The 14,898-nt window shown below is 40.5% G+C and overlaps 1 protein-coding gene across 8 annotated transcripts; it reads left to right on the forward strand.

Annotated features, from left to right (window-relative positions):
- The first annotated feature begins 3,436 nt into the window (after window positions 1-3,436).
- Window positions 3,437-12,839, forward strand: Hnrnph1 (heterogeneous nuclear ribonucleoprotein H1). Of its 8 annotated transcripts, none has more exons than XM_027953310.2 (14): window positions 3,465-3,526; window positions 4,003-4,131; window positions 5,637-5,792; window positions 5,995-6,138; window positions 7,661-7,799; window positions 8,745-8,923; window positions 9,011-9,082; window positions 9,138-9,271; window positions 9,416-9,551; window positions 9,898-9,957; window positions 10,050-10,109; window positions 10,883-10,975; window positions 11,423-11,472; window positions 12,068-12,254. In XM_027953310.2, the coding sequence occupies exons 2-13, from the start codon at window positions 4,035-4,037 to the stop codon at window positions 11,470-11,472; spliced, it is 1,320 nt and encodes a 439-aa protein (XP_027809111.1). In that variant the 5' UTR covers window positions 3,465-3,526; window positions 4,003-4,034; the 3' UTR covers window positions 12,068-12,254. The 8 variants fall into 8 exon arrangements, with proteins under 8 accessions (XP_027809107.1, XP_027809108.1, XP_027809109.1 ...); XM_027953309.3 differs by having other exon boundaries at window positions 3,466-3,526; window positions 10,050-10,139; XM_027953306.2 differs by lacking the exon at window positions 11,423-11,472 and having other exon boundaries at window positions 3,437-3,526; window positions 4,019-4,131; window positions 10,050-10,139; window positions 12,068-12,839.
- The last annotated feature ends 2,059 nt before the right edge of the window (window positions 12,840-14,898 follow it).

Below are 14,898 nucleotides of genomic sequence, written 5' to 3' on the forward strand. Positions count from 1 at the left end.
GAATAATTTCACTTTTAGAAGTCTATTCTATGGAAATTATCTTATCTTTCTATGATGATTATACATTTACTCTTTTTAAAAATATTTAGTTGTTGATGGACCTTAATTTTATTTATTTATATGTGGTGCTGAGAATCGAACCCAGTGCCTCACACATGCTAGGCAAGCGCTCTACCACTGAGCTACAACCCCGGCCCACCATTATTCTTTTTTTTTTTTTTAATTTATTTTTTATTTTTTAGTTGTAGATGAACACAATACCTTTATTTGATTTTTATGTGGTGCTGATCGAACCTAGTGGTCCACACATATGAGGTGAGTGCTCTACCACTGAGCTACAGTCTCAGCCCCACATTTACTGTTTTATAAAGAATATTTTTAGTTGTAGATGGACATAATACCTTTATTTTATTTATTTTAATGTGGTTCTGAGGATTGAACCCAGGACCTCATATGTGCAAGGCAAGTGTGCTACCACTAGAGCCACAAAACTTGCCCTATTTAATCTTATTATGGAATAAAATTCCAGAAAACTTTAGAAAAATTTTAGGAAAAATAAACATCTTAGGACTATGGCTATGTTGTTAAAAGGGAAAAAGATTGTTTTCTCCTTTAGAGAGAGTCTCTTCCCTTTATTGCGCATGCTGGTCTGGAACTCCTGGGCTCAAGCAATCTTCCTTTCTCAGCCTCTGCAGCATTTGGTACACCATGCCAGGTGAAAATGATTTTTTTTCCTTTTTTTTTGGTATTGGGGATTGAACCCGCTGGGGTACTTTACCAGTGAGCTACATCCACAGCTCTTTTTTTTTTTTTAGAGAGGGAGAGAGAGAGAGAGAGAGGGAGGGAGAGAGGGAGGGAGGGAGGGGGGGAGAGAGAGAGAGAGAGAGAGAGAGAGAGAGAGAGAGAGAGAATTCTTTAGTATTTATTTTTCAGTTTTTGGCGGACACAACATCTTTGTTTGTATGTGGTGCTGAGGATAGAATCCGGGCCGCATGCATGCCAGGCGAGCGGGCTAATGCTTGAGCCACATCCCCAGTCCCCACATCTCTTTTTTAAAAAATTTTTGAGACAGGATATCACTAAATTGCTGGGGCTGGTCTTGTCTCAGATTTGTGATCCTCCTACTTCACCCTCCTGTCACTGGGATTTCAAACATGCACCATGCACATGGCATGATGGCATTTTTTTAAAAAATGCACTACCAAGGGGATTAGGGTTTTCCCCTCATCTAATCAGAAAACAGTTTTCTTAGGTAATCTGATAAAAACCAAAGCACTCAAATGCTGTAACCTACTAAGAAGTGTAGGAGCTGGGTGTGGTGGTGCACACCTGTAATACCAGCAGCTGGGGAGGCTGAGGCAGGGGGATTGCAAGTTCAAAGCCAGCCTCTCAAACTTAGCGAGACCTTAAGTAACTCTTTGACATCTTGTCTCTAAATAAAATACACACACAAAAAAAGGGCTGGGGGGATGTGGCTCAGTGGTTGAGTGCCCCTGGATTCACTCCTATCTATCTATCTATCTATCTATCTATCTATCTATCTATCTTCTATAAATAAATGAGGAGGAGGAGAAAGGTGTATGTGAAATCCTGGAAGGAGAAAAAGTGTTCTTGCTTTGAATGTCCGGGGATATACCTCCTGGCTGGAAGACCTGGGAGTCTGGCATCTTGATGACCTCAGCAAAAATGTCTTCTGCTTCTAGTGCTTTTTGCAGTTTAGTGTATGCACCTTCATTCCTCCTGCCTGTTCCATTTATCTCTTTCACACCCAGTAACTTCGTGTTACAAACAGTTCTATGGTTCCCCTGCTGAAGTCCTGGGATAGCTTCTTGTGCATAGGGATTCTTGTTAAAGACTTATATGGCGCTCTGCCTCTATCTTTGGACTCCTATTTTTTTTTTTTTTTTGGTCAAGGAGATTGAACTCAGGGGCACTTAACCACTGAGCTACATTTCCCAGCCCTATTTTATATTTAATTTAGAGACAGGGTCTCACTGAGTTGCTCAGCCTCGCCTTTGCTGAGGTTTGCTTTGAACTCGTGATCCTCCTGTCTCGGCCTCCCTAGAGGCTGGGATTACAGGCGTGTGCCACCGCATACAGTCTTTTTGATCTTTGTTTTTGGTACTGCAGACTGAACCCAGGGGCACTTTACCACTGAGCTACACCCACAGCCCAAATTGCTGAGGCTGACATCGAACTTTCGGTCCTCTACCTTGAACTGGTGATCCTCCCGTCATGGCCACCAAGCCCTGCATTCCTATCTGTCCTTTGATGAGTTCTTTTGTCTTACTAAAACAGTTCCGGACTTGGCCTTCACACCTTTACATTCCCGAGGGAAACACTTTTTGCATCCCTCTTCCCAGGGTGACCCGAGGGTCACTAACTGTGGTACTTCTGCAGCACTGTCCAACACTGACTTATTGTTAGTTTGTTGCTTGCGTCTACCAGGGCTGGGGGGCGGCAGACAGCCGGATCAGACTCTGGGGAGGCTTGGGAAGGTAGGGGCATCATATTAGTTTTCGGTGGTCCTGATGGAAATCACAAACTCTTCTGATCTCGCGCCACATGGGCACAGCGGGTGACCCTGAGGCCTCTTCGTGAACTGTGTCTCTACCTTGGAAATGGAATCAGTCTTGGAAAGAGTAAATGGTAACTGTCTCCCCAGCAGCGTCCAGACACACCTGCAAGCTCATCCTGGGTTCACGAGGCGAGGCAGGACTTGGCACTGGGTGATCCCATCTCGTGAGAGGGCCCCGTGGCTTTCAGGCCCCACCAACCCTGGGGCAGAGCGGGGGTGGGGGGGTCGCCCCGTGTGAATTCGTTAAGCAAAAGCGGGGTATTGGCTTTGGCATGGGCACAAGGATGCTGTGGAGGCTGCGGCCTTAGGCCTTATGGCTGCAGGTAAGGGGAAGTAGTACACACGCTTTGGACTTGCTACAAGTCGGGGGTGGTTTTGGGGACAAGAAGTCTGCAGCAGGGTAGCTAAGGCTGGCTCTAGAGAAGAAAAGGGGACAGGTAGCTTGGGGAAAAGGAAGTCCGCGCCTGTCTTTTCAGGTTGGCCAGGAGCGCGGATAAAACCAAGGGGAATAGGAGGACAGCTATCTCGCGACAAGCCTGAGCTTGGGACTACCATACAGTCCCCATAGGGAACTGATTGACGCCATTCCCCTCCCCCACTCTGGCGGGTAGGACTAGAGAACGGTTCGAAGAAAAACGCATGCGCAGGAAACTAAGTTATAAACCGCTGAGGCTCGAAGTTCAATATCTGTGGGAAGACGCAGGCGCATAAAAAGCCCGGCACCTTTACGAAGCCGGAGGCTGAGCCAAAAACGCATGCGCAAAATCGTCTGACTGCCGAAGGTGGGACCACTGTATATATTACGCATGCGCCTAGTTGCTGTGTGATGCAAGGGGCGGTGCAGGGAGCTGGTTGCGCGTGCGCAGAACTTGTTCAAAGGGCCTTATTTAGGTTGCGCAGGCGCCCGCTGGCCATTTCTTCTTAGCCACGCCGAAGTCGTGTGTGTAGGTGAGTCTCCGCGGATCCTTGTTTGCCGCCCAGCGACACCCAAGTATGCTCTTTTTTGCGGGGATTGGTTGACTCCTAAGGCTCTGGTAGAGCCTGGGGGCCTTTGGCAAGCTGTGAAGTGCCGCTAAATGCCGCGGAAATTTCGCTGAGCCTTGGCAGCGCCGCCGAGGCCTGCAGGCCGCGACGACTCTATTGTGTGAGATGTCGGAGGAGGCGGAGCGGAAGCGGCCGCCGCCATTTCCTTGCCTCCACGCTGGCTCTAGGCCGGGGTCCCTTCGGCTTGGAGTTTGGGCACTTTGTTCCCCAAACGGCTTCGGGGTTCGGATCCTTGGCCGATGGTGTGGGGTATTGGAGTGGGTTAAGGTATCTGCACGGGTGGAGCTCCTGACACCTTTCTGGTTCCCGTGCGGCGCTCCGACGGTGGAGGGTCATTTGGTTAACGTTCTTAGGTTTTATCCTCATAACCCGCCTTACAGTCTATTTCGACGCCAGGATCCTCAAAGAGACGATGATGTTGGGCACCGAAGGCGGAGAAGGATTCGTGGTTAAGGTCCGGGGCTTGCCCTGGTCTTGCTCGGCCGATGAAGTGCAACGTTTTTTTTCCGGTGAGTTTGAAACAGGAGGCGGGAGTTGTCAGCCCCACTGTCGGGCGGGCTGGCGAGCGGGCCGGCTTGCGGCTGGGGCTGAGCTGGGCTGGGCTGGGCTGGGCTGGTCCGGGGCGGGGCGGGGCGAGTGGGCCTTGCGGGTGGCGCCCCCTGGCGGGACGCGGGCGGTAGCGGTTCCCTCTGTGCTGCTCGCGCCCAGCGGGTCGCTGTTACGCAATGGAAATTGTGAAAGCTCCACCCGTTCTCTTCGCCCCCCCCCCTCCCCCGGATGGGGGTGCTGCCCACTGGAGTTTTTCTTTCTTTTTTTCGATCTTAAAACAACTCATCTCTTGTGGATGTCCTTTCTAAAATGTCGATTTGGACAAGTGGGATTTTCCCCCTCAATCTTGAGAAAATAGACTAGTAATAGCTGGGCAAATTATAGTAATTTAAAGTATAATTGTTTTCTGATTTTGGTGGTGTTTGGAAAGGGGTATTTTTGTTGGGAAAAGTTAAAATGGTCACTTTCTAATTTTAGTTTTCCTAATTGAGATTTGGTAAATGAAGAGTTCCTGCTCGTCTACTACTTAAAAAGTTTTTTTTGTAGTTGTAGATGGACAGCATGCCTTTGTTGAATTTTTTATGTGTTGCTAAGGATCCCAGTCCAGTGCATCACACATGCTAGGCAAGAGCTCTGCCACTAAGCTACAACCCCAGTCCACGTCTGCTTCTTTATTTAACTCCCTTTACAGTTGAGGTTTGTGAAGCCCAGGGATGTTTTCTTAGTTGTGTAGTTTTTTTTTTTTTTTTTAAACAACTGTATGTAGCTTTTCTGAATAATTTCTCCTGGAATCTTCTTGTTCCTGGTATTAGTAAGAGTAGACTTGAGTTATATTTGGAAGAAGTTTTCAAGTTTTGGAAAAGATTCTTGTAGTATTGACTTACTATCTGAATTTAGCTACGGTAACAGAAAACGACCTGTAATACAAGAATCAAGTATACTGGAAGCCACTTTTGCAGGGGGCAAGACTGGGTTTGGTTTCAGCTGTGCAACTTGGAGCATTTTAGCTTGGTAACATGATCCCCTTTCAGGTGAGTATTGGGCCTGCATTGGATTTGATTGAGAAACTGTAAACTGTCAGCTGTAAAACTGTCAAATTGGTTGGACCAAAACTTAATCTGATGTGTTCAGAAAATGCTGTAAAGTCCCAAGGTCCAGATGTGATCTTGTTATAAGTTCTAAGAATGATGAGACTTGAGTACCAAGCGTTAGAGATGAGTTTGATTACGAACCTGCTTTGAATATTGGGTTTTCTTGAATTAAGATGTATTTAGGGAATGAGTTTCATGGATGATGAGAGAATGAATGCTTAAATACCGAGAGACATGCTAGGAGTTGGTAATATCTTCATTTAGGCTTCACAAGTAACTTACTTTTTAGTGGTGACATAAATGGGCACTTCCATCTGTATCACCCACAGGTAGTTTAGGTGTAAATTCTGTATTAACGGTTGTTTTCTTTCCAGACTGCAAAATTCAAAATGGGGCTCAAGGTATTCGTTTCATCTACACCAGAGAAGGCAGACCGAGTGGCGAGGCTTTTGTTGAACTTGAATCAGAAGATGAAGTCAAATTGGCCCTGAAAAAAGACAGAGAAACTATGGGACACAGATATGTTGAAGGTTTGATTTATGTTGCCCTAGTAACAGTAAAATGTTAAACACATAGTTCTTACCCTGTTCTGAATTTTAGGTATTTGACCGCATGGAAATGGTCATCTAAGGGAGTTTATGGCAACTCTTCTTAGTTTATCTAAAGACCCAGGAAATCTGAACTTTGTTCTATCATTTTCCAAAATTGACTAATTCTAAGCACCTCTTTCAGTATTCAAGTCAAACAACGTTGAAATGGATTGGGTGTTGAAGCATACTGGTCCAAATAGTCCTGACACGGCCAATGATGGCTTTGTACGGCTTAGAGGACTCCCCTTTGGATGTAGCAAGGAAGAAATTGTTCAGTTCTTCTCAGGTATGTAGTCCTGTTGCTGAGCAGTGAGTTTGGCTAGCTTCTCGCAACATGATTATTTAATAGACATGATTAATTAAAATTGATTAGATTAGGTACTTAAATAGGTTGTGAGTATATGCTGATGAATTAATGTTTTCTTCCTAGAGACCTTCAAATAACTTAAGCCCATCTTAAAAAGGTGGAAATTAGAAGTACCAAAATGTTAACTTTGCTTATATTTAGTATTGTAGTTCAGAGTAGATGTTTGAGGATTGTCCTCAACAGCTTAACCACCTCCCTTACATTGCTGTTTAGCAAAGTACTTCAAGTTAAAGGTAAGATTCTTTAACATTAGAATGAGTGAGGTTGTTGTAATTTATGAGTTAAGTGTCTTTGTTTCAAGACACTTATTTGGTACATGAGACCAGAAATAATTCTAATGGTCTGATTCTCTATGCAGAAAATTATTATGGAAACATCTTGGTTTAGCCTGTTATAAATTGTTACTGAAAAGTCAAATGTAGTTGAGTACAGGTTGAATGCTTATAGTTTCAGTACCTGAAAAACAGTACAGAAAGCTTTGAAATTGTTCTGGGCCTAAAGTATTTGAATGTTTTTATGCTGAAGAGCTGATAAGATTGCATGTTTAGCAGAATGTTAGTTCATAATGTTTTAAATACTATTAATATTCTTGATATAATAAAATTGGATTTAAGAGCAAGAAATCCTTTCATGGTTTAGTGTAGGATGTGTTAAAATTTTGACTCAGATATGTATCAAGTCCTAATATTGTCAGAATTTCTGAAATCAAGTCTGTTTTGTTTTATCTAAATTGGTGAGAATTGAATGTATCTGTCAACGTTAAAAATGAACATAATTTCATATCTTCTAGGAAAGTGCTTTAAGCCCTTTTTGTAAGCTTGGGAATGTATCCACGGAAAGGATTTTTCATAGACGGAATTTCCAGAAGTGAATCATACTACTGTTAGAGCATAAGAGTGCATGATTGTGCTGTGTAGATAGTTGTTTGTTGAAAGTTTAGATTGTATGTTTGTCAATTATGTGATTTAAGTAATGTTTCAATTTTTATGAAATGTTTAAATGTGTACTTGTAAAAAAAATTTTTTTTGAAGTTCCAATAATTTAAAGCATTGAAATATAAAATGAGGTAAAAGGTGTGTCTTGAATTTAGTAAAACTGTTATTTTAATGCTTGAAAATTATATTAAATTCTTGTATACTTTTCAACATTGCATAGATAAGAGTGTTTTTAATTGTTGAATTCTTAATGCACCTTGTGTGGAGCAGCAGTTTTTTTTTTATACATTCATACTGTACCATGGGGTGTGTTAAGAATTGAGTTATACTTTGTAATAGTGGAACTTCATATTATTGCAATGCATATTTAAAAGAATACTTGTTGAAAACATACCATTCACCTAAAGTTAAAATTCTGGTTTATTTAAAGCTATAAGAAGAATCATTTCTGGGCTTGTGATGTTAATATTGCCCCCCTACTGGGGTTATTTGTCCTTGGGTTGAAGGGTTGGAAATCGTGCCAAATGGGATAACATTGCCGGTGGACTTCCAGGGGAGGAGTACGGGGGAGGCCTTCGTGCAGTTTGCTTCACAGGAAATAGCTGAAAAGGCTCTAAAGAAACACAAGGAAAGAATAGGGCACAGGTGGGGATGGATGGTTGGTTGGATATGTCACTTTTCTTATGGTAAACAATTAAATCCATATTCTCTCTGCTTAACAGGAGGAAATAAATAATCTATTTCCTATTCCCAGTTAATTGATACTTTGCCATGTTCAGACTTTTGCTAGTCAGCGCCCTATATTGCTTTTAAATAAATTTGAGGTTTTAAAATTGGCCCTAGTTAATTTGGTCTGCTATGTGATTTTTGTGAGACTCTTATTAACCCCAGTCAATGGAGTTGAGAGACTATGGCTTTAAAAATTAATGCAAACCTGGCTTTAGCTGTAATAACACCCACCTAGTAAATTAATATTACCATAAGAAAATGTGATACTTTCTGATCTTGTTTTTAAAGTTGAAATGCAACAAACTTTTTCTTGCTGTATAAATATTCTGCATATGTATTAATAAGCATAGCTTTCAAGAAATTGTCACAAAAGGTTTTATTCTCTCTGCTTGTGACTATTTTTCATTGAAGCATGCGCTTACCTATGCTGATTCCTACTAAAAGCATAGGCTGGGGTATATATTGGCGAGAGGAAATGTGTAGTGTGGGCTAGATTGTTGGTGGAGGCTGGCCTTTTAGCCCACTTGCTATACATACTGCCAATGGATTTGAGTTGAAATGTGTTGAAAGTTGAGTGGAATTATTTCCCTCCTAAATCATTTATTTATAGTACTCCTCTCTACCCCTAAGGTTGGGCTCTGCCTCAGAGGAGTTTTTTCCCTGTAAATTTTACATTTAAAGTAATATTATTGAGTGAATTTCTGGTCATTGCCTATGCAAATATAAGAAATCTGGCTTTAAATATTAGTCAGTTTCATGGCTATGACTAGATTGTTTTCTTGTATAGCTAAACACCTGTATGAAATGAACTAATGTTTTCTCTCCCCTCCCCATTCCCCTCCCTCTTGAACACTGCTTTAGGTATATCGAAATATTTAAGAGCAGTCGAGCTGAAGTTAGAACTCATTATGATCCACCAAGAAAGCTTATGGCCATGCAGCGGCCAGGTCCCTATGACAGACCTGGGGCTGGCAGAGGGTATAACAGCATTGGCAGAGGAGCTGGCTTTGAGAGGATGAGGCGTGGTGCTTATGGTGGAGGTATGTGGTGATGTGCAAGGTGGGACCAGTTTGTTCCTTGTTTGTCTAGGTATTTTCATTTGATTAATTGTACTTTTTGTCTTTCAGGCTATGGAGGCTATGATGATTATAATGGCTATAATGATGGCTATGGATTTGGGTCAGATAGATTTGGAAGAGGTAAGGTAAGAATTGAATTTCTCAGCTGAGGAGTATTACACTCTTGTCCATCTAGACCTCAATTACTGTTTTTCAGGAATGTCTGATCACAGATATGGGGATGGTGGTTCTACCTTCCAGAGCACAACTGGGCATTGTGTACACATGCGGGGATTACCTTACAGAGCTACTGAGAATGACATTTATAATGTAAGTACAAGATGAATTCACAAGTCAGATATTTAGTATGACAGTAAAACTTGGACCTTATTCTACTCGAAGAAAATTGGGTTTACAGTTTAGTTTTTCATAATAGTAGCAAATTGACTTGATTTCTTTGAAATGTCGTTTTAGTTTTTTTCACCACTCAATCCTGTGAGAGTACACATTGAGATTGGTCCTGATGGCAGAGTAACTGGTGAAGCAGATGTTGAGTTTGCTACTCATGAAGATGCTGTGGCAGCTATGTCAAAAGACAAAGCAAATATGCGTAAGTCTGAATTAATCACTTGGACACTTAGGTGGTTGTGAACATTTTAAGATAGAGAAATAGAATAGTGGGTTTGGATATGTTGGAAATTTGTGGGTTTTAAAATTAGTTATGACTGAAGGAGATTTGTTATGAACATATCTTGAAGTTTGTTTTTAATTGATAATTTAGATGAATGTTTTATTAAAGACAAGTTTCTACAAACATCAGAGAAGTAGCTAGACTTTTTTTTTTTTTTTTACCAAAAGTGTTTGAAGTTCACAGATCTACTTGTTAAAGAACTTAGTGTTTATCTTGTTTTCTTTCACCAACAAACATTTTCAAACTTTCTTTTCTCTCATTTCAGAACACAGATATGTAGAACTCTTCTTGAATTCTACAGCAGGAGCAAGCGGTGGTGCTTACGGTAGCCAAATGCTAGGAGGCATGGGTTTGTGTAAATATCACTTTAGTGTCCTTTTTTTAAGCTAACCTTGTATACCTTTTCTCTCATTTCAGAACACAGATATGTAGAACTCTTCTTGAATTCTACAGCAGGAGCAAGCGGTGGTGCTTATGGTAGCCAAATGATGGGAGGCATGGGCTTGTGTAAATATCGTTAGTTTTTTTAAAAACCAAAATATCTGTATAAGTCAATTATTGTAAGTTAAGTTAATCTATAATAAGTGTAGCATAATTAATAAGTGTAGCATAATATTTAAGTTTAGTATAATTAAGTTAGCGTAACAATTTAAGTTAGGCAAAGAAAGCAGTTTATTACTTTAAATGAATTTTGTAATGACTGTATTAATTACTATGTAAATTTTGAGTTGAATCAACTGCTCAGGATAGATAATTCAAATTAGATTTCAGTACTTTGGGGGGAAATGTAGAATGCAGCTAAATTATTAGAGTATGAAGCTTACATCTAAAATAAAATAGTAAAAACAGGATTAAAATAATTAATTTGGGGGCATAATTAGCTGGGGATAATTAGGTATTCAGTGATACCTGTGTATTGACATACTTAAACGTAACAAGCTAAGGGGGAAACCCCACTAAATCCAGTCAAGCAGTTTCATGAGATGTTCACAAAATGCCTCTGCTTAAGGAATCGTGGATTTAGTCCTGCTGATGTGTATGCTGCTGTTAACCATTTGGTTCATAAATATTTGACTAGCTCAATGACGAATAGAAGAGTTAATCTGGTAAATAGACAATAGACAGAAGGAGACAGGGTTAGTAATATAAGATGAAGACTGGAAAATCATAGATATAGAATTACAAGCTCGGTACCACCAGGTACCACATTACATAAGGAACAAAGCTCTAATGTTCTCTTAACTTAACAGCAAACCAGTCCAGTTATGGTGGCCCAGCTAGCCAGCAGCTGAGTGGTGGTTATGGAGGAGGCTATGGAGGCCAGAGCAGCATGAGTGGATATGGTAAGCATGTTTTTTTATATACGTAAAATAAAGTTTAGGTAGGTTTCTTTAGTTGGGAAGTTATGCAGGTTTCTTTTTTGTGAGATTGGGTTATTAAATGTATGCTTTTGATCCTAATTGTTCTTAATAGCTTAATTCTCAGAAACAATCATTGGGCGGGGGAAATGTTCTATGAATTTAATAAATTAGTGATTGCAACTTTGAAATACTATCGAGCCAGAAACCATGCCTTCATTTATTAAAACATTAGAATAGTACACTTTTTCTGTCTTTTGGTTAAATCAATTTTTTGATGGAGGGAGATTTTTAAAGTAGAATGGTGGTTGGGTTTAGGACCGTTATTTACTAGTCAGTTAACATAGAGATGGTTTTATTAATTTTTTTTCAATTGGTCTAAAGAATGGTGATTTTGGTATTATAGTCTTACCCTACAAAATCCTTTTGCAGACCAAGTTTTACAGGAAAACTCCAGTGATTTTCAATCAAACATTGCATAGGTAAATATTTTCTCAAAAAATATAATTTAAATTCCCAATAGCAAATACTGATATGTTGTAATAACACTATTTCTATAGCAGTCAATGGCTCTGACTTAACTCCATGGAGGCTGCCATTTTGGGCACAGTGAGTTGCCTTTAGTCCAACTTTGTCCTCTCACTTCCTGCCCACTATGAATAGGAAAAGCAAGAGACATCCCCTGTGCTCCCTATTCATACATGCCATTCGAAGAACACAATGTGATTGTTATGGTAAATTTTTTTTTTTTTAATGCCTTGCTTAGCTTTAAAAAAATGAAGTAATTTTGCAATTTTTGAAAAACACTAGTTTTCCTTTAAACTTAATTTTCCACGTTGATCCTGAAGAATCCATTTAAATGGTAGCACAAGAGTCTGGCAAGTTGGTACTGCAGAGAAAAGGGGTTAATTGAGACTTGTTTGGAGTCGGGATTCCCCTTTCCCAAACATGCTTCTCGCCACTTGGACAGCAGCCATTTGTACTCGTATACATTTTAAATTTTTTCTTGGAATGCATTATTTTATTTGACTGAGTGTCTGACACTACTTCTAACTTGTCAAATTGATCTCTTTGCAGGTAGCCAAGGAGCAATGAACAGCAGCTACTACAATAGTGGAAGCCGTGCATCTATGGGCGTGAACGGAATGGGAGGGATGTCTAGCATGTCCAGTATGAGTGGTGGATGGGGAATGTAATTGATCCTGATCACTGACTCTTGGTCAACTTTTTTTTAAAGAAAAAACAAAACTTCAGTTTAACAGTTTTTGAAATCCAAGCTTGTGACTTATGCTTACTCTATATGTGGGAATCAGGATTATTTGAAAGATTTAAGGTTCAGTATTTTTGAACACAGCAGTCATCCAGGATGTTAACAGCAAAGTTGAGTAAACTATAACTGTTAAACAATTTTCAGCTTTTCTCAAGTTAGTTATATTGTAGGATGTACTTAAGCAGTAAGCGTATTTAGGTTAAAGCAGTTGAATTATGTTAAATGTTGCTCTTATACCATATTACATTGAACACTGTTTGGATGCATGTTGAAAGACATGCTTTTTGTAAAACTCAATATAGGAGCTGTGTCTACAATTAAAAGTGAAACATTTTGGCATGTTTGTTAATTCTAGTTTCATTTAATAACCTGTAAGGCACGTAAGTTTTAAGCTTTTTTTTTTTTTTTTAAGTTAATGGGGAATATTTGAGACGCAATACCAATACTTTAGGATTTCGGTCTTGGTGTTTGTATGAAATTCTGAGGCCTTGATTTAAATCTTCATTGTATTGTGATTTCCTTTTAGGTGTATTGCGCTAAGTGAAACTTGTCAAATAAATCTTCCTTTTAAAAACTGCACTTTGTCTTGTCTGTGCTTCAGTGTCATGTGGACTGTTTCTTGGTGCTCTATTCCTGCCTGGGGCGTAGGTCCTCGTATCTGACTGGCAGAGAGGCTCGGCAGTTGAGGCTGTTGTTAGATGTCTTCAGACTTCAATTCCCTTCAGTGCAACTGCAGGTAAACATGGCTTTGGGGTCCTTGGAAGAGCTGTATGGTTTGGCCTGGCTGCACAGGACCTGATCTGAGCTGCTTATAACTTGTAAGCACTTGCATAAAACAAAGGGGAGCTCACTGCATGGCCTGCATGTCTGGGAGGCCTTCAGGCATGGCTACAAAAAATTCCAGAAGCAAGGGGGTGGCTGGAAGCTGCCCTCCCCAGTCTGATTGCATTTTTTGAATTTTGTATATAGGTTGTCTGCTAAAAGGTCATAAGATGGTTTTTGTTCTGGTGAACCCTGGGGCCTCACCCATACAAGGCAAGCACTCTGCCACTGAGCTGCATACCCAGCTCACAGACATTTTTTAGTTGTATGGACACAATACCTTCATTCTTATGTGGTGTTTAGGATTGAACCCAGTGCCTCACACAAGCTAGACAAGTATGGTACCTAACACTGAGCTATAACCGCAGATCCTTCACTGTCTGAAATTGCAGTTTTCAGCTTTACATTTTTGCTTAATTCTTAAGTCCATTTGGGAGCAAAACTCCCATTGCCTTGCAAAACAATTAAAATATCATAAAGCGCTTCTTGGTGTGCACATAATTAGCTTTAATTTCATACACTGAAATTCATGTTTTGGTTGCTCAAGTTCAAATGATTTTTTTTTAATATTTTTCAGTTGCAGTTGGACACAACACCTAGACATAAGTTAAGGCAGTTCTTAGAGATACAGACCAAGGAAGCTCTTTGGTAGATGTATAAATAAGGTCCTTGTGGTTTGGGAAACATTACTTATTCAAATGGTATTAGAGAATTTAGGTTGCAGTCATGTGGTGTGTGGGCTTATGGCCTTTAAAGCTGTTAAATTATTACCATGCCCATCCTGAAGGTTTTTAAACTTGTTACTGTACAGTGAATAGACTTGAAAAAGTGTTTTGTTCATTTCTTGTTTTCCTTGGCAGCATTGCACATAGAAGACTTACATGGAGGGTTCTGCAGGTGTCGCTTGGTTGCATGCCCTGCTGGGAGGAGGATGCAGTTCCACACTAGTGGATGGAAATGCCTACAATATACCATGTAGTTTTTATCTTAAACAGGCCTAGAGATAATTTTCAGGCCAGGCAGTATTAGGAGTTGACACTATAATGTCATAATTTGCTAAACGTGATGCTGCCCTTGTGATCTTGGTAAGTTAATCTACAACCAAGAACTTTGAGCCTTGAATTTCTTCTGTGGATCCTTTGGGTAACAGTGCTTGGAATAAGAAACATCTTTATTGAGACACTTGGCCTGGCTAGAGCATGGTGGCACATTTAGTTGAGGAGGATTGCAAGTTTAGGCCAGTCTGGCCTAGGCACTGGGATTTTAAAAATGAGGTTAAGAACCATTATGGCTCTTTTGAGTCCTGTGCTTCATGAATCAGTCCCTCATCTGGAACCTTGCAATGACTACAGAATCTTTTTTTTTTGGGATTTGAACTGAATACTATGCAATAGCTATATCACTCTTCTATACCCCCAGCCTTAAGAATCTGCATTTTAAACCAGACATGAGTGTGCATCCCACCCCTGACCCCTGCCCCTGCCATGTCCCTCATCACCTGCATGTTTATACTTCAGAGGCACTACTTGGCTGGCCCTCTTGTTGGGATGAGTGGTGCCAAACCAGGGACTTAGCAGGTTCCAGAGTTCAGATGTATATTTCAATTCTGAGTATGTTATTTTGACCACCGAGACAACTAAGTGTTTGTATCCTTTAGACCTGTGTCCATTGTCAAGGTTGGGTGAAATATCAGACATATTAGTGGGAATTTTCATGTGAAATTTTTTTTATTGAATGTTCGGAGCAGTGTTGAAGTAGGAAAGTATTACTTTCCTTCCTTTTCTGTGTGTGCAGATGAGACCTAATGCTCAGAAGT

The sequence above is a fragment of the Marmota flaviventris genome, chromosome 5, assembly GCF_047511675.1.
Source record: "Marmota flaviventris isolate mMarFla1 chromosome 5, mMarFla1.hap1, whole genome shotgun sequence".
NCBI lineage: Eukaryota > Metazoa > Chordata > Mammalia > Rodentia > Sciuridae > Marmota > Marmota flaviventris.

What these genes read in the sequence shown, in the direction of transcription:
- Hnrnph1 (XM_027953306.2), top strand. Translation starts at nt 4,035, where the DNA reads ATGATGTTGGGCACCGAAGGCGGAGAAGGATTCGTGGTTAAGGTCCGG. An exon ending in AAGGAAAGAATAGGGCACAG is followed by an intron (nt 7,800 to 8,744) that starts GTGGGGATGGAT and finishes ACACTGCTTTAG; the next exon opens with GTATATCGAAATATTTAAGA. An exon ending in GTCAGATAGATTTGGAAGAG is followed by an intron (nt 9,083 to 9,137) that starts GTAAGGTAAGAA and finishes TTGTCCATCTAG; the next exon opens with ACCTCAATTACTGTTTTTCA.